Genomic DNA, 19,337 nt, shown 5'->3' with positions numbered 1-19,337 from the left:
AGTATGTTTGCTAGTTTGAAGAGCTTTTTCTCAGACCTCAGGAAGTCCACTCGAACTCATTCGGTACATTTTCTTGGTGAAAAGGTGAAAATAAAAATACTGCAACACTGGAACTTATTGTTACTTATTCAGCCTTTTTTTGTTTGTTCATTCCTCAATTTTACTTTATTTGACTCATACCTTACTTCATTCCATGTCCTTTTTTTCTCTGTTCACTTATTATTTTGTGTAATTTCCTGAATCTCTTCAGGGTGAAAACCAACTGCAGAACACTCTTACTGAAATCCAGATTTTCTTCAAGGCGCCTGTAATGTCCATGTTTGTTGCTCTAAATATGCAGACACACAAACCCCCCCAGAAGTCCCTCAAGCCATGGTGCCACTCCTGACAAATGTAGCTGACCAAAGCTGTTGCTGCGGTGATACTTATCATGTCTTACCCTCATTATGGTGACCTCAAGCAAGCAGCAGACACATAGAGATGGATGTGTTTACACTGAAGAATCTGTGATTTGTTCCAGTATTGGGCTGAGATTAGAGGACACAGCCTTGCCATGCCTTTGCTATGGGCTCGTCGATGGTGCCTGACCCATTTGGGGCTGTGTGATGTGTGTGTGTGCATCCAAATTCCTGTGGGAGACTATAATGGGTTTGTCAATTTTACACAAAGGAAACACATAAAAACAGACAGACACAGTGAGTAAGGACACACTCTCCATCTCAGTCATTTATTTTGTCTGTCTTCCTCACCATCACCTAATGGGTTGGTCACTACAATGCCTTGCCGCAGTGACAGCTGGTGGGCAAATGAAATACTGAATGTGCTCTTTCCTTGTTAGTTCACTGTTCGGTACGAGCAGCATGTGGGTGAGGGATACCGATGCTTCCTGTATGAGGTCTTGTTACCCTGAGACGACTTGTTACTGATGTCACGGAAACCAGCAGGACTAATCCATTAAGGGCCATCCTCGGAGAGCAGAGAGATCAGGCCTGAACAAATTGTCACCACTTATCATTGGGACACACTTTCCTCTACAATACCACAGGGAGCAATTTAAAGCCGAGCCTAAACTCTCTCTTTATCCTACAAAGCATGGAAATAGAGCCTTGGTAAAGGAGGGGAAGGAGCCAGAGGGAGCGTGAGAGCCCACAAGACGGTGTGCAAGGGAAAACGAGGGGGAAGTGGGAGGGTGAGAGATATTTTTTCTAGACTTTATGGCTGGGCATTGTTTATTTACTTTGTTAAAACAGGACATCCAGTTTTTCTTGGTGGCACTTTTATCCAAACAGGCGAGTACTCGCTGTATAAAAGCAAAAACAGCCTTCTGGTTTTGCTGGGAAATAGAAGCATCTCGCAGCGATAGAGGAACCATGCTGGCAAGACATCCTCTGCCTTAGCAATGTCACAAAATACATTGATAGTGTTTTGAATTAAAGTGCCCATCATGCTTTAAGTAAGGTCAATTCTGAGTATACTGTCATTGGGCTGTTGTGTGACAATCTATCGTCCCTTCACTTTGGTCCGAACATTTGCATCCACCTCATGATGCATTCTAACTTTGGTGATCCCGTAACCTTTGAACTAGCGGCATCATCAGGTCAATGTTTGACTTTGCTTCATGCTTCACCTGCAAAACTAGGGACATGCTAACACACAACAGGCGATAAGATTTATTATTTATTATTTATAATTTATTTTATAATTTAGGCCTCATTAGACCATTATTGTTTCATAAGTTGTTACTACATTAATGTCATTTTATTAGCCTGTATAACATCAGTATGAACACACTCCTAAAAACAATGGGAAACTAACTAAATACTTCATTTGAAATTCTCAGACGTCCACCAAGATTGCAGTTCACCGACGCGTGATTATTAAAATTTGTTGCAAAATGAAGTTCTGATTGGCAGGAAATTTTAATCAGCTTTATTGTGGTTGCTCCTTTTTTTGTTTCATTACTCCCTCAAATTGATCTGCTGTCAAAAAATGCAGAAAATTGCCATTGTCTTCTTGTCGTAGACACATTTTACATTGTTTTTATTTTTATAGATCATGGCGGTCATTGTCAAGCTTACTGACAAACACATTGCATTTCCTGTGACAACTACTTCGTAGTTTGACAATTTTAATATGATGCATGAAGTGCTTTAATCAGTGGCCATTCTGTAGACCCACAGGCCAACAAATCAAAAACAACATCACCTGGTGATGCTGAAGAGAGTCTGAATGTAATTATTATGAGTAACACTGACTCTGACATTATATATGTGATGTTCGTGAGTTCTATTCATGTCAGGTACAGCTACGAACTAATCAGGTCGTCGTTTCTGCAGGCAAATGTGTCAGTCAAATGCTAAAAGTTCAATTACGTCTTCTCTTTCTCTCTTGCGCCTGAGTTGTCAATATGATTTTTTTAACTGTCTTACGAGGACAGGTGCTTTACACTAACTCGCCATAACAACACAGCTTCTAGTTATCTGTCACGTATGACTCTGCTCAAGCGAAACCCTTCGGACCTCCTGCCTGTCCCCCCGGTCTCGCCTCAGTTGCTTCTTCTTCTTTGTTCTTTGTTCTTCCTTTTTAATCCAGTTGCTCTCACAAAAGGAGACTCACAAATTGATGGGAGCATCTCCACACACACACACACACACACACACACACACACACAAGTATGAGTCATGCACAGCATCATTTTGACATGCAGCCCACTCTCCCAGGGAGAGCGCTGCCGTTTTCGATCAAACTAGATTGTTGGAGCATTAAGCCAGTAAGAGCTCCTGCAGATAAACGGGTAAACAGAACGTTTACTGTATGTCTGTCCCCCGTGTACCCGAAGATGATTTTGTCTCATTCCAGAAATATCAGATTGAATCATTTTCTTTCTCTCTCTCTCTCTCTCTCTCTCTCTCTCTCTCTCTCTCTCTCTCTCTCTCTCTTTTGCTCACTTTGCGCCACTGTAGATTTTGGTGTGTGTTTTGAGAGGAGAAACGAAATGGAAATATCTCATCACAGCACACTGACGTCAGTTTCAATATCTGCGAGGGGGCTTCCTCTCAGCCGTCAGTGTCAGTCGGCAAATGGCAAATCTGTGTGTGTGTGTGTGTGTGTGTGTGTGTGTGTGTGTGTGTCTTAGACTTTCAAGCATGGTTTCTCCTCCTTCAAAATTGCTTTTCCAGAGTAAATGGTTTTTGAAAAGCCTTGACATTTTGTGGTTGTTTGATTTTTATGATTTTGTACTTCTGTACGAATATGAGTCATTTAATCTTTCTGTGTATATATGTGTGTGTGTGTGTGTGTGTGTGTTCCAGCTACCATCATTTTGAATGAGCTAAATTGGACAGAGGCCTTGGAGGACGTTTTCCGGAAAAACAAAGAGGAAGATCCGTCACTCCTTTGGCAGGTGTTTGGCTCTGCTACCGGATTGGCTCGGTACTACCCAGGTGAGCAGCAAAGTAGCCAGTGGGATCACTCCCAACAGCCTGTGGTCAGTCAGTGGAACAAAACCACCACCAAAGAGCCATTTCATCGTGTGAACGTACATGCAAACACAAGCAGACATGGTGTTGTTGTCGGCCTCTCTTTCGACAAAAAGGCATGACAGAAATAAATCAGTTTTTTTGAAAAACATACATTGTGAATATCACATCTTATGTTACAAAATCTCTGTATTCATTGCCACAAAAGTCACCTGGTTGACGATCAGCTAAAAATCCAGGGTAAATACTCAGCCTGGTTCTGTCCACAGTTCACACAGTCTTTGCTGTCCTAGCTGCTGGTCAAGAGACAGTTAGAGCACTTAACTTCCTGTAAAGCTGCATTTTGATCATATAGATTAAACAAATTAAATATCTAATTAATTAATTAGCGATTAATTTGGAGCCAGGCTAGTCGTTTCCCACTACTTCCAGTCTTTATGCTAAGCTAAGCTAAACTTGTCACTTTCTGGATTGAATTGCATACATAAGATAAAAAAATCAGTAGGCATTGATCTTCTTGTCTAACTTCTAAAGATGAACTGTTTCTATTAAGATATAAGACTGATAGACATACACATATGATATTTGGACTGACAAACATTTATGCACCTTAAACCCAAGCATAATGTAAAGTTAATGTACTTCTCTTTCCCCATTTTTTTTCCTCTTCCAAATCCCAGCATCCCCTTGGATCAACTCGAGCAACTCCGCCGATAAGATTGACCTCTACGATGTGCGCATGCGACCGTGGTGAGTGCCGACACCCATTTTTGCGATGTCCAGTTTTGTTCCCACGTCTCTAATCATCTCATCGTCAGTCGTTTCTCTAGCGTAGGTCAAGGGCAGACACGTGGCTCGTTCAGTCTCCCTGTGTAATTCTCATATTAAACATTCATTTGCAGAACGCTGTATTTGCATGTTGCATAAACACGATTACACGTCGGAGCATCTAGACACGTGCACGCAGACGCACTGTTTAAAACAATCAAAGCCAGGACTCTGACCAAAGTCAAACATTTTAGAGCGCTCTCATGGTTACGCCACTGCAGATCAAAGGGTACTAATACAAAAGCTTCATTAATCTCCTAAAAATGATTAAAATCTAGCTGGAAGCGCCAATACTCTTTTCACTATGTTATTAAATTTCATTAGCCTGAGAAGCCCTGCCGGCTACTGAGCACTCACACTTTATACAAAGACGCACAACTGTTTGTTTATTAAAGAAATGAGAGCAGACAGCTAATTAAAGAATACAAAGGTCTGAATAAAATGAAATGCAAATGACAGACAGTGATATTTGTTTATTTACTCAAAGAGAGATAAGAGTGATGAGACTGCAAAATATATCGTCTCATACATAACTATTGTGTGGCTAGATTTAGAAAATCATTTCTGCATCATAATGATTGCCTGTATGTGTGTCTACTCAATGTCCACAACCTTTGTGTGTGTGATTGTGTCTGTTATTACTCACCAGGTACATTCAGGGGGCGGCGTCACCGAAGGACATGCTGATCCTGGTGGATGCGTGAGTGACGACCTTATGATTCATCTGTTAGAGTCAGATTTTCTTCTCTTTTTTGTGCACCAGAAGGCCCTGTTGATAGCGGTTCTGACTGGCCTAACCCCGCTGGGCGCTGTGCTCGAGGCAGCGTCGGCACTCGTGTGACACTGACACGAGTACACGAATTTAGATTTGGACTTTTTATGGAATTTGTTGACCATAAGACAAATATTTTTTTTACTCACTTCACCACCACAACCATTTGAACTACAGTACATGAAATATGCTGTATGCAAGCACACGTGGTTGTGAGCGTGTTGTATTCTTGGCAGTGTCAAAGTGATTCGTCTGAATTTTTTCCACTCAGGTGGTTTCATGACAAATGACACACAGCGCCAGGGGCTAATTGACAATGCAATATGATAAATGAAAGTAACTAAATTTGTCCGCATGCGGCTCTTAACACAGCTCTGGTAATTGGCACGTGGCGGATTGATGAGGCTTATTAGACATTAAAAGCTTTGGTGTAAAGAACATTAAAGGACCTCTTCATTTTTTTCAGACTCTGTTCGTTTACCTGCAGGAAGTAAGTGGTCTATTTATAGATCCATCAGTGCAGGTTATCTCATTTTAACAAGAGCAGTGTAATATGGAAAATTATTAAGGTGTCTAGCTAATAATAATATCTATTCTGCTTGGTAATGGAAGAAGCTTGTGGTCATGAGGTCTTACATCTCTGCCTTCAGCTCGTGAATAGTTTTATGCCCTGCAGGCAGAAAGCTTTCAATCTCAGTAGCCACTGGCCCCTTCCCTGCTCAGGCAAAAGGTTCACTTGTCTTGTATGCAAAAAGAAGAAAAGTGGAAGAAGAAAAATAGAGATATATTGTATACATTTGGAAAGAGAGCACAAGTGGAGCAAGACGTTCAGTTAAAGAGCTTTGTGCCTTTGTTCTGTGAGGTTTATTTTAAATGATACACACTCGTACATGGAAATGTCTACTTAAACCAGTGGGTATGATTTTTTTTTTTCGTTTATTATGTTATGATTGTAGTGGCAATCCAAAGACAAAAACGCTAACTGAAAGAACTTGAAGACATTTCCACAAAAGTGCCACAAAAATGAAGACTTCCATGAAATTTGTCATTTTAATTATATGCAGATTTTTAAAAAATCTACAAATGCCAGGTGCACTGAGTGAATGACGTTAAAACAAGCTCGTAAATATGAAAGCAAACTACTATGATCTGACAAAAGACCAGCACAGACACACACCCGGTTCTTAATTCCCTCCAGCTGTTCACCTGTGACCTCTATGTAGACTGTAATTACCTTCTTGTGGTCAGGTGTACAGGTGATATAGCAGCGGTAACACATAATACCTAAAGCACACATCAAAATTGTCTACAACAAAACAGTAAAACACAGATCATCTTTGTTCCAAACTGCAGGAGTGGCAGCATTTCGGGTCTCACCCTCAAACTCATCCGGACGTCAGTCAGCAAGATGCTGGAGACTCTCTCTGACGACGACTACGTGAACGTGGTCTATGTGAGTATTCGCACGGCTCCAACTTTCATTTCACCACTAATGATAAATAAATAAATGCTGCTTATACTAATATTTATTTTTTTAATTCTCAACTTTATATTGCTTCAACATACAAAATATAGTTGTTTTTTTTTGCACATCGTATCCAGAAAGTTCTGTATATGTCCTTAATTTGCAGATGCACACATTGCTGAATGTTAATGTGGACATATTTGTGGAATGGCTGTTTGAGCAGCTTCACTCCTGAAGTTTCAGTCATCGCTTTAACACGGCAGTGACCTTTTGAATGACTTAATGTGCCGCACATGGATGAATCTTTATTATGACTATGTATATGCATGGGTGCGTGCATGCTCGTGTGCTCATTTGTCTGACTCATACACAGCACGGTACATGTACGAGTGTGCATGTGTGTTTATGTATGGGGGACGTATGAGAGACGTGTCTCAGGAGCATCTGAGCTGAATCCAAGTATGTGTGCCTAATAGAGCGAACAGATGACACAGCTTGAACAAACCCTGAAATGTCACGAGATAAGTTTGACAAATGAATGTGTGCTCTATTTATGACCCGCACTTTGAATCACAGGCATGTAATGGAAAAGCCCCTTCTAGCCTAATTGAAATTCTGTAGGAATCCGAGGCATCAAAGGATTTATCGACACGGGCATGGGGGAAATATTCATCCATCATCATTTAAAGCTCCATAGCAGGCTGCATAAGGCAGATTCATGCTTCCTAGCAATATTAGTTGTGGAAAGAAAATTCACACATTTTTAAGTGGTTATTTTCCTCTATTGGAGGAATTTGCGAGCACTGGAGAAGACTTATTGGAGGCAATCACAGTGGACATGATTTGCAGGACTGAAATGTGAAGAGCACCACTCTAACTCGATTTCTCTTAAAAACACACTTTTTGTTTCTCCGACAGAATGAACCAGTGAACTTTCTCTGTTTTTATCCGATCAGACAAAAGAGGAGACGTTTCCAAATCTTGAAAGTCATGTGACTCCCGCTGTGAAAATGTCATTGTTTCACCCTCTTATTAAATAACATTTGTCCTTTCTCTGAGGAATTAGATTACGCGACAACAAAATGACATTTCTCCCCATGTAAGTGAATTTAAAGGGCCCGATAGCTGTTTAAAGGAGCGGTCAACTGGCTGATCACTGAAAAACAATAACATGCTGTCAGGAGGAGGTCAAGCACAACTTAACAAGACGTGTTCAAAGTTTCCAGGCAGAAGGAGCAGACGCCCAACTGCCCATGAGTGAAGGACTTTCTGGAGAATTACCCATTTGGTCGAACTGTGACAGTTTCCCTTTTGACTAATGAACAATTATGATGACGACCTCCAAATTATAGGACAACAAAGACAGCAAGACCCATGAGTCCCCTTTCAGCCTATAGACTTTTAATTGTGATGACGCCACAAGTTTTTAAAATCACTTTTCTCTGCATGAATATTGTTTTGCAACAATGAAACCTCCATGGGTGAAAAATTCCTAATAGCAAGAGTCATAATTGACCTTTGCAGTTTGAGGTGTCCTGTTAACAGTTAGGCAGATATAAAAGGCTTATTCTTAGGCAACATGACATATGAACTAAAACTACCTTTGTATAATGAAAACATAGTAATGTATAATATGCAAATGTTCTGTAAACAGAGCCCCCTAAATCTTGCACATCTGTTTAGTTGAGCTCTAGAAAATTACCCCTATACCCCATAAAAGCCTGTTTTTGTTGTTGTAAGAATTTGCATACATACTTCAGCATACAGTGGGTATCTGGCCTCAGTCCTCAGCTTTCTGCCATTAATGTCCATTTTGACCCCTTTTTAAAAAAATTAAAAATGTCTCACTTGTATCTTTGGCACAGGATACATAATGTACCTGCACTCAATCTAAAATCTCCTTTTTAATCTATATCCGCCTCCTCTTTGTCCTTCCTAATGGGTCGGGACATAAATAACTTTTTCAGTTTTGTTTCCAAATGAACCATTAATTTCATTTTCTTTCACTTTCCTTAATAAAGCAGTGGTTTATGTTTTTGTTTGGAGCTTTCAAATCAGCTAAGTGATCGGCTTTTTGAAGTTAATGAAATCAGGCAGCGGCGTAATAAGTATATTGATGGCGCACAGCACAGTTTCTAGACCTTCCAGAAGCATTTTGAAGCTTTTTTGAAGGCACAATCTGTTACAACCTTACATAATAAAACAGCCTCATTAAAGCGACCGGTTCTGTTGTGGCTGTGCATGTGTGTATGCGGAGCAGGTTTCATGGATTTCTGGCTAAGTCGAAGTGCATATCTGCATGTCTGTATATTTAAATGATCTTTTGTTCTTCCTTTCTTCAGTATCAGTACATTGCTGTGACTACTCCGAGGTGTCTCACAAACACACAACTCATTAATCAGAGAAAGTTAATAAAAATCCACAACCCAGTAGTAATTACTAGTCCTTACTAGCCATTAATCTAGCCCTTAATTACCTGAGCCTGAATACATTTCAAACATATTGTGATTTATTTTATGGGTCCTGTCATTTCCCAGTAGTTTCTTAGCAAAAAAATGTAATATGTAACTAATTATGGGGGAATGGAGTCCAAAGTCTCAGATAGTTGTTTAAGTTTAATTAGTTAGTTACATAATTTTCTTAAAGTCAAAAAATAACAAAATAATCTCACTAAATGAGATACTAAAATGTAATTAATTCCAAGGAAAGATTAATTTATTACTTTATAGTCTACATTTGTGTAAATTGTAAGCTTGCTAATAGTCAAATATACATTTTTGTATCTTCAGTTGAGCTGTTATGAACAGACTCTTTAACTTATTTAAGTAAGTTGAGCTGTTATGAACAGACTCTTTAACTTATTTAAGTAACTGATCAACTGAAAGTATATCAATGTGTTAATTTCCCTCGTATTTTTATAGTTCCAATTAAGACAGACCTTTCCTTGCTTTCTAGTAAGAAAATATGCGACCTATATCTAGGCATTAAGAGTAACTATGAACCATGAGATATATATACACAAACACCTATATATAGAACATGCCCACATACAGTATGCTGTTCCGCTGAGCTTTTATTACTGTGTCTGAGATATTTTAAGATGTGTTTTATAAGTTAGATGAAGTTCTAACTCACCATGGTTTATAATAGCGTGTGTGTGTGTGTTGTGTGTGTGTGTGTGTGTGTGTGTGTGTGTGTGTGTGTGTGTGTGTGTGTGTGTGTGTAGGCGTGCGTCTGTTTAGAGGATGAATGTCTTGGCAGCATTTGCCCTGAAATGTCCGCCAACATGTTGAGTAGTTGGAAACAATCATTGCGAGCTCCTTTTGGTGTTTTAAAAACATATAAAAACCCATGTGAACAGAGGTACTATTGACTGCTTTGATAACTTTTATCCAAAATATTTCTTCTTGCTATTGAGAATAATTTTCCTGTTATTTATGAGCCATGTACTGATACAAGTATAGGGGGTACTTTGCTTCTATTATACTAACCGCTTCGATAACTCACTTTAGGGTGCTTATTAGCTTTTATACGCTGACAACACTGGCTGTCAGGTGAAAATGATTTGTCTTTGTAGCTGCTCTGTCACTGTACTCAGAAACTACAAAGTTTAAGTCTCTTTCAAGTGTCTTTTTTACAATTTTCTCACCTAAATTTGACATTTTAATGTGAAGTACAATTCTCTCATCTCACCCAGATCTAAGCGAGTGTTAATAAAGAAATCAGCTCAGTGTTTAATACGTGCACGATAAATGATGTGCACCTCCTGTGTGTGCGTGCATGTGGGTGGGTGTGTGCGTGCGTGTGTGCGTGTGTTTTGAACATGATCATGATTGCAGTGCAAGGCCAAAGCAGATGTTGGGTATTAATGAGCCATGTCCCAGCCTTCCATAGATGCTGTGTGTACGTGTGTACATTTATATTTGTGTGTGTGTGGGTGTGTGTGTCTGTTTGTGTGTGTGTGTGTGTGTGTAGGTGTAGGTGTGTATCTATGCATGAATTTAAAAAGGCTTCCATCTGTTCCTCCACATTAACTATTCACCAATATTAATATGAGGATACTTTACATGTAGAGCTGTATAAATGTGAGTTAACCAGTTACAGTAGTGTTTGTGTCTCTGTGGCATAATTCTTCCATAATCAAGTTCTTTTTTTTTTGTTTTTTTTGTTTTTGTTTTTTTACCTCCTTATGCCACTGTTTTCACATCCCTACCTGCTCTCCTGCCAATCCTTCCTTCTGCTCCTATAGCTCCCTTCGGTCTGTGCAGATTTGATTAAGACTGATTTTCATTTCACGCATGGCAGATTTTTTGCAACAGCAAGAAGTTTAAAGTGTTATTAAAGTAGATTTACTTTATAACATTTGAGAAGAATTCTTTTGATTTGATTTGATCTAAAACGGAATCCTGAAATAACTTATTTTGAGTCCATCCTATATGTTCAAGGGACACACTGCATGACTTCCGTAACAAAGGGAAAAAACAGGCCACATATTTAACAGAAAATATGTGCAAGTGCCTTCCCTCCACTTCCCATCATCCCTCCTTCCCTCTTCCCTCCAGTTTAATGACCAGGCCAGGTACGCATCGTGCTTTGAGAACCTGGTGCAGGCCAACGTCCGCAACAAGAAGAAGCTGAAAGAGGCCGTGCAGGAAATCACCGCCAAGGGTATCACCAACTACAGAAGCGGCTTTGAGCTGGCCTTCAAGCAGCTTGCACAGGTAAAGTGTCACTGTGGGCATGCGTGGTGGAATATTTATCTGGTCGCTTGGCTAACATAAGGGCGTAGGAGTATGTGTGTGTATTTGTCTTTGGTGGATGGGGGTAGGAATGATGGCGTTGAGGACGTCGCTGTCAATCTGTTGTGTTTAATTATTTCATCCAACAATGTCCCTTGAGATACGCAGACCAACCTAGAGGCCTGATGAAACCCTGTGAAATCTATTTAACTGTCTGTTACAATTTATGTTAATTTAATTTATCAATTTTATTCAATTATGAAAATAATGATCGCACATAGGACACAGTGACAGCTCAATCCCAGTGGTGCTCTAATGAAGAGTGAGTATATGTCGACCTCTTCTGGTTGTTTTTGGACATTGCAGATTTTTGTGTCAGCACAATAGCTCATGTTTGTCGTGTGTGTCTTAATTCAGGCGTTCAGAATGCAAACATTCTGCCTTTGTATCCCCCAGATGAACGTGTCAAGGGCCAACTGTAACAAGATCATTATGCTCTTCACCGACGGAGGAGAAGAAAAGGCAGAAGAGATCTTTAAAAAATACAACCCCAATCAAGCGGTAGGACTCTAAACACGACATGGTCAGAGAGAAGACCACTACAGTCTTTGCTTTTCACCATATATCTGTTCTTTTTACCGACTTTGTTCCCCTCACAGGTGCGCATCTTTACGTTTTCAGTCGGTCAACACAACTACGACAAAGGACCAATACAGTGGATGGCCTGCGCTAATAAAGGTACATGGTGGCATTCAAGCTTTGGTGTCCATGTGACACGTCACTCATTCATTACACATGTAAAGGTGCCCAACTGTGATCCAAATGTAGGCAAAATAATCCTAAATGATTGACAGCTCTTTGAGAAATTGGCCAACACCAGACAACAACTATATCTTAAGTTGGTAATGCTTTCTAATTATTCGAAAATTGCTTTCTAAATAAGCAACATCACAAATGAGGTGTGGATATTGTTCAGTTGTGGGCAAAGTTGCATGAAGTTCTTTGTCAGGTTTGTTTGTTGGCACTGGCGTGTAGGTGTTTACCAGCCTCATGGTTATATAGTATGATGTAGTTATATAGCATGTGGTTATATTAGAGATATTTTGTAAACAAACAGGCCTGTTTTTAAAAAAAAATTCTGATACATAATGCACAATATTTATTTTTGACTTTTATTTTACATGATTAAAACCTACAGAATGACCCTTTAAGTTTATCTTTAAGTTTGTTTTATTGAACCTGAAGTAAGAGGTGGGTGGAGTTTTGGTTGGTGGATTTTTGGTGGTTGTTAAAATGATAGTAGATTGGTAGATTACTGGATGTATATGGTGTCATGCTAAATGTCTTGCTATATCTTTGTCTCAGGGTACTACTATGAGATCCCATCTATAGGTGCAATCAGGATCAACACTCAGGTAAAGTCAGATTGGTCGCAGCTTTACTTGCCTTTCACTCCAGCTCTCTCCTTAACAGATATGTATTCTGCCCTCTTGTGGTGAAACGATTGAAGTGCACGTAGACAATTCAAACAGTCCTTCTCTTATCCTTTGTTGCAGGAATACCTGGATGTTTTGGGCAGGCCTATGGTCAAGGAAAGCAAAAAGGCCAAGCAGGTTCAGTGGACCAACGTCTACCTGGATGCACTGGTACATCATGCATACTGACAAACACACGTTACAGGATTATACACAAGTTTATGCAAAGACAAAACACGCTCCCAGAAAGTGAGGGGAAAAGACATTTGTAATCAAATATGAGGCTCCACAAAATCTGTTTTTTGTCAGATGAAGAATTACAGATAAGTCTTGTTGAATTAAGCTAAACATTTCTTGTTTGTCATCCTGGTAAACTCGACTTCAACTCAGTTTCAGAAGTGTTTGCGAGAAGACAAATTAACTTTTTCAAAAAATGCAAGCAACGAGTCAGTTTATTTGTGTTGCTTGCATTTCTGTCAAGATTAACTTTTAGGCGACAGAAAGCAGTCTGATAAACTGAGCCAAATGGTTTGGATAATGTTATCCATTCACTGATAAGATTGTCGTTGTTTGTGACTGTACTGACCTCGTCACCTTCCAGAAATGTCTCTGCCTTCTGTAATGGGAAACATCTTATTTTCAAGCTGTAGCCGTTGGTTTCTCAGTGACCCGGTGTCATCCGCGAGACATGTGGTGTCAGTGTTTGACAGATGTTTATTGATGTTTTATTAATCAGAGGAATCGGACAAAAATAGTAATCTGTGAATTTATGTAGTGGAGAACTGTTTTGACATGACTGATTTTCCTACATACCTCATGTCTACTCAACATCTTGTACGTTTGATCTTCCAGGAGCTTGGCCTGGTGATCACTGGAACTCTGCCCGTCTTCAACAAGACCAACACGGGCTCAAAGGTAGACCAAAGATTCTCATGTCACTCATTTCATGTAGATCCTAATTTCCACATTTATTTTCTAGACAATGTTATTGTAAGTCATGCCTTTTTTTTATATTATACATGCTTATTCCCAGATAGTTTCCTGATTCACACACTCTCATTCATATCATCTTTCACATCAATCTGGTTTACAGTTGACTTACTCATGAAATTTATTGTCTGTCTGACACTTTGACCCCATGAGAGAATTGAGATCTGCGGTTTCGTGACGCACCATAATGTTTACCAGACTATAAAAAAATAATAAACATGCAACCTGAATACTGTCAATTATCGTCTCATCCTCTGCTTTTATCCTCCTTTCTTGTGGCTCTTCCTCATATCCTTTGTTGACGCTGAGGGTCCCTTAAAGTTCTCCCTCGTGCCGCCACAGGAAGGAGAATCTGGGATGTCATAGAGCAAATATCAAAAAGAAATCAAACCTGCACAGCAGAGAGACAAATGATCCAGTAGCTAAGTGCTTCAAGATGAGTTTACATGTCTATCTCGAAGGACTCGGGGGTTACCTCTGCTACGGCCGAAAACGAAGGCTGGAAATGCCTTGTCAGTGACTCATGGCGGCATGTAAAGCTTTTGGGAATGAGACTGTCCAGATTTCTATTGCACCTCATTTCCTTGAAATCATTCAGAATGCACAGAGGGACTTGACTCATCCAGAAAGAACAACAGGACTCATAAGTGAGGCTTACAGTGACTCTTTCCCCCCACCTCTTATGTTTTTCTCCAGAAAGCTCAGAAGTTTCAGAACCAGCTCATCTTGGGAGTGATGGCTATTGATGTCTCCCTGGAAGATATCAAGAGATTGACCCCTCGGTTTACTGTAAGATCACACACTACATAAATAAACACATACAGACAATCAGCCTATTTATACATAACATTATATTTGGGTATTCGGGTTCCTCTGAACACAGAAATTTCCCTCTCTGTTTCATTTTCCCATGTAGTTTGGACCAAATGGCTACTACTTTGCCATTGACCCCAATGGATATGTGCTGCTCCACCCCAATCTCCAACCACTGGTAAGCTAAATCACTAACTCCGACTATAATTCAGAGAAACCAGACATTATTTTTCTAGGAGCCCACAATGCAGAAACCCATCAGTTGCTGAGTAATCAGTCAAACTGACAAGAAAAACATGACAGTCCTGATTGATGAAAGACCCTTTTAGACTGAGAATCCATAAAGATTCCTGACTTCTGCAGATCGTAGGAAATACCTTTTCCCTGTTGCTGAGTTATTTTCAACCCACTGTCACATAAAATGCACCGTTGCAGAAACATCTCTGTTGTCCCGCATAGAAAATATGATTTCAGTATTAAACTGACATAACACAGCATCTCTCCTGTGGACACAATGTGAGCCTGTCTGCCACACAGTGTTAGCCGTTCAGCTATACAATGTTAGCCCGACTGCCACACAACATTAGCAATCTTAACTTGCCATACTGATTTTGTTTGTATCATTTGGCTGACTTTGCTAGTTTCTTGTTGTTTTTTGCAGTGTCCTGATTACATGGGTCCACAATGATGTTTGTTTAAACAGGGAAAGATGTTTCTTATTGACCTTTCGAGATGTGTTCTTCTTGTAAATTACGCATGCACAGATTGGTCACAGACGATTGCAACATACGAAAGGCTGTGTTAGCGGATAAATTAGTCCATAAGTAGTTCCCCTGTTACTGGCTTAAAAAAAAAAAAAGAATCTGTTTTGGAAATCTGTTTTTCTTCCTTTGTACTCGATTTCTGAATTTGCTTGCGTCTCTGTGTAGACTGCCAAGTTCGATGAACCTGTGACGCTGGACTTTCTGGACGCAGAGCTGGAGAGTGACATCAAAGTGGAGGTTTGGAAAATAGATTGCTCCTACTCTTATGATTCCATGAGCTAATTTCCATTTCTGAATATAGCATGATTAATTATTAATTACCTTTTTATTAATTAATGAATTCATTATTTTTTGGATTGTTTTGTCAACAGATACGAAAACAAATGATTGACGGAAATCACGGCAATTACACAATATCTACATTGGTGAAATCCCAAGATGAGGTAATCCTATATTGAAAGCATGCAGGAGTCAATGACCATTATGAATACATTTGTTTAGAAAAATATAACATGTACTGACCAAACTGTTGCCCTCAAAGCGCTACATTGACTTAACTCAGAGGACGTACACCTTTGCACCAGTGAAGGGGACTGATTACAGGTAAATATCAGATATTAAATCTATCTCGTGAGGTGACGAGTTCATCGCATGTGTGAGGTGCTTTCTACAAAACCTCAGGCCAGAAATAGAGCCATAGTTTGCAAAATGATTGTCATAATTGCATAAAACCACTGTGTGTGGTGTTCAAGTTCAAGACAAAGTCCAGACACAAATTTAGAGTGTTCTAGTTGAAGCCATAAGGGACCAGTGGTCACAAGTTGTGTGTACTGTTTGAGAAATTCAGCCTCCTGCTACGAAACGCTTAGCAGGACTTACTGATGGATTTGATTCAGTGCTATGATTTTTGTTTTTTTAATGATGTGTTTTTGCATGTTATTTGGAGGGTTGAGAAAGATAGTTTGCATGCAGTTGGCAATTCTGGGAAATAAACACATACTTGATTCAACAGTGCAGTGAAATAAAAATATTGAATTCTTGGAAAAACTTAAGTATAATCACAAAATAATACAAATGCAAAAATACAAATTGTTATCACGTTTTGGTATGATATTTTATTGTGTGTGTCCTCTCTCAGCCTGGCTCTGGTCCTTCCTGAGTACAGTAAGCATTATATCCAGGCCAACATCGGCGACACAATCACCCAGGCAAAATGTAAGTGCCATTTAAATCAGTTCAGTCTCTTGTGCCAGTCTTAGTTTTTCCACTCAGTAACGTTTACCCTTGATTTATACAGACGGCAGACAAATGTTGCTGGTTAGAAAATGGATGCTAATGTTCTCCACTGACATTATTGCTCTCCATGTAAGGCTGAGAAACACTCATGCCTCAGCTTATGGTTCCTATCCATCACTTACAGTGCCTCATGCCTCATATCCATACACACTCATATGTCTTTACACCACCACTGCATGCCCTCCCATCTGGTGTCACTATGGCAACACACACACACACCCTCAGTTGTGGTGCTGTTCAAAGTATTTGTTGCCAGACAGCGGGACGAGTGGCTCCAGTGTCCCCTTTCCCACATACAGTACTCATCAATTCATTTACAAGTATCTCAGTCTGTGTGTGTGTGTGTGTGTGTGTGTGTACAAGTGGTTGTATGCTGGTTGTTCATCTTCAAGCCTATTGGATGCTATACAATGGATCAGAGGTTCCATATGTATGGCGTTGTTGTCTCATGTCTCTTTTGAGGGCCGTCTGTTCCCACTAGTAAAAGATGTCATTGACTCATAGTGTTACTCAAAGGACAGTTTTATAGCGTGTGTGTGTGAGTGTGTAAGTGTGTGTTCACTGCCATTAAAATGGAGTCATCCCTGGTTAGAGTCTGTCCCTCTGTCTGTATGTTTGCCACCACCTGGCTGCACTCAATAGTCCAGAATTGGCTTTAAAGAACATTATGATTTTGTGATGCACAATTAATAAGTCTAGTACGATCATACTTATGGTTTTATAGTTATATATTTGTATTAATAAATCATTTTCCAAAGACAAATTCCCCCACCTTTACTTAGCAACTGGCTGCTCTTTATTCCGTAAACCTGTAAAAATGTAAAAATCAACTCCCAGAGCCACAAAGCTTGCTTGACATTGGTAATCCATCACAGTAAACATTTCATCGCCTTTATTTTTTATTTTTTTTTACAGAGTTTCATTAAGTGCAGTTGTGGGCAGGGACCAGTTTGAAAACTGCCCATGGCGGCTTTTAATGTTGTTCCAGTGTCTGAGATGTAGGTGTTGGCTTGACGGCTTAAATACATTGAGCAACTTTGTTGGAAAAAAAAAGAGACCAGATGATAAACAGGACACAAACATGGAAGTGTAGTTTTGCAGCTGACTCTGAAATCTCTGAAAGCCTATCCTTACTGAACCTACACTTACATTGTTTTTGTCGTTCCAGAGGACATTGCACTGACTTGCTTTCAGTCCCTGGAGCCTTACCTTAATTATAAAAGCAACAATGCCAAACCATAACTCCAGACTTAACTGTAACCTTAACCTAAAACCTTAAGACACCCACCCTTGTATTCTCCACTGGTGACTTATTAAATGTTTTGTATTCTTGTATACAATATTCTTATTCAATGTCCATTTGAATAAAATATTGCGTAACCCTGTTGGCCTCTTTTTTTCTTTATTGTTCTCTTTTCCAATTCCCTCTCCTCATCTTTTTATCCTCCTCCCTCCTCCTTTTCTCCTGCCCTCCTTCAACTCTTGACCATTCCCGGTGTGTTGGACCCCCTGCAGCGTTTGTGGGCAAGTATTCTCCTCCTGTGCTTTACCTCATAACCCCTTGTCTTCTCGCGCTCGCGCTGCCAGCCAGCTTTGGATGTAACTTCACTCACTAACTTCGCTTCATCAGACGCGGGTGCCGCAGACTCGCGAGCACAGAAGCATTTCACGATCTGTTTTTCCTTCATTTAGCGGCTTCTGATTAATAATGACAATTCTTGTTACGCTGAATCAAGCCTGGCGTCTGCTCTCAGAAGCAGCGCTTCGCATGCAATGCGCGCCCACACAGTGTGTCGCAGATGGTGTGTGTGTGTGTATGTCTGTGTGCACATGTATGTGTTTAACCCCCCACCTGTTCCAATGGCCCTCAGATGTGGTTTTGGCACTAACCCACTGTAGCAGAGAGGGCAGGATGTTTGCATTATTTAAAGGTGAAGCCATAAAGGAGAAAGCTGTGATTCTGCGTACAAAACATGAGCCTTTTTGTTGTTTTCTTTCGTTTTCTCTATTTTGACTCACTTTGAGTTTTACAACCTCTTTTCTAATGAAAGACAGGATCCCCCTGAACAGACTCAGTTTCATCTCCTCTTTTTAGTCCTTCTGTGTGCTTTGTCATCAGTTCTCTCTCCTTTGTGGTCATCGAATCTAGCATCTCCGCAGGACATTGTTAAGCTCTGTGGTTTAACTGAAACTAAAGCCTGATTTCTGCCTGTTTTATACTTTTTTCAGAGGGCAAATATAAATGTCAACTTAAAAAGCCCAAGTGATGTCCCAATTCCCACATCTATTTGTCACGCATTTGTTAAACCAATGCAAGTTTTTTTTGTTTCTGTGCGTGACACTGATTCATACTGAAACCCATTCACATTTTTAAGTACTGTAGCTGCAAGTTTTAGATATTGGACTGATTTGGTTATTCACAAAACCGGCAGGAATGTCACCGTCGGTGTGAAAAGGCGTGCGAAAGTGCAGAAAATATAAGCAGTCGTCACTCCCCAAATCTCCCTGCTATCCATCATTACTAGATACTTTGTTGGATTAGTAAGTGGTGACCGAATATCAAAGAAAAAGCACATGGGTGCAATTATTTCCCAATCATGACCACCGTAGAGGACAAGGAGTAGCCCATGTCGTCATGAGAAATTTCGCTCTACAGTATAATCAACTGTCGACACGACATGCTTTGGAGAATGTCAAAGGAACATTAAGGTTACGA

General features: G+C 40.0%; 2 protein-coding genes across 4 annotated transcripts in view; one reads left to right on the top strand and one right to left on the bottom strand.

The window, feature by feature from the left end:
• The window catches only part of LOC104928802 (E3 ubiquitin-protein ligase TRIM38), an 899,066-nt gene that overhangs the window by 238,851 nt on the left and 640,878 nt on the right, over positions 1–19,337 (bottom strand). The gene's annotated exons all lie outside the window — the stretch shown is intronic.
• The window catches only part of cacna2d1a (calcium channel, voltage-dependent, alpha 2/delta subunit 1a), an 84,683-nt gene that overhangs the window by 45,110 nt on the left and 20,236 nt on the right, over positions 1–19,337 (top strand). For 2 of the 3 annotated variants that reach the window (XM_027272179.1, XM_027272178.1), the window contains exons 7-22: positions 3,312–3,443; positions 4,160–4,229; positions 4,957–5,007; positions 6,433–6,532; positions 11,107–11,265; positions 11,740–11,844; positions 11,943–12,021; positions 12,649–12,698; positions 12,840–12,929; positions 13,611–13,673; positions 14,445–14,537; positions 14,665–14,739; positions 15,491–15,562; positions 15,697–15,768; positions 15,867–15,928; positions 16,464–16,540. In XM_027272179.1, the coding sequence (XP_027127980.1) occupies positions 3,312–3,443; positions 4,160–4,229; positions 4,957–5,007; positions 6,433–6,532; positions 11,107–11,265; positions 11,740–11,844; positions 11,943–12,021; positions 12,649–12,698; positions 12,840–12,929; positions 13,611–13,673; positions 14,445–14,537; positions 14,665–14,739; positions 15,491–15,562; positions 15,697–15,768; positions 15,867–15,928; positions 16,464–16,540 (1,350 nt within the window). Of the gene's footprint in view, positions 1–3,311; positions 3,444–4,159; positions 4,230–4,956; positions 5,008–6,432; positions 6,533–11,106; positions 11,266–11,739; positions 11,845–11,942; positions 12,022–12,648; positions 12,699–12,839; positions 12,930–13,610; positions 13,674–14,444; positions 14,538–14,664; positions 14,740–15,490; positions 15,563–15,696; positions 15,769–15,866; positions 15,929–16,463; positions 16,541–18,136; positions 18,146–19,337 lie in introns of all 3 variants that reach the window. The other variant, XM_019266779.2, reaches the window with a different exon arrangement.

The sequence above is a fragment of the Larimichthys crocea genome, chromosome XX (genome assembly GCF_000972845.2).
Source record: "Larimichthys crocea isolate SSNF chromosome XX, L_crocea_2.0, whole genome shotgun sequence".
Lineage (NCBI taxonomy): Eukaryota > Metazoa > Chordata > Actinopteri > Sciaenidae > Larimichthys > Larimichthys crocea.
Note: the sequence above shows the minus strand (reverse complement) of the source record. Positions and strands in the feature narration are given on the sequence as shown.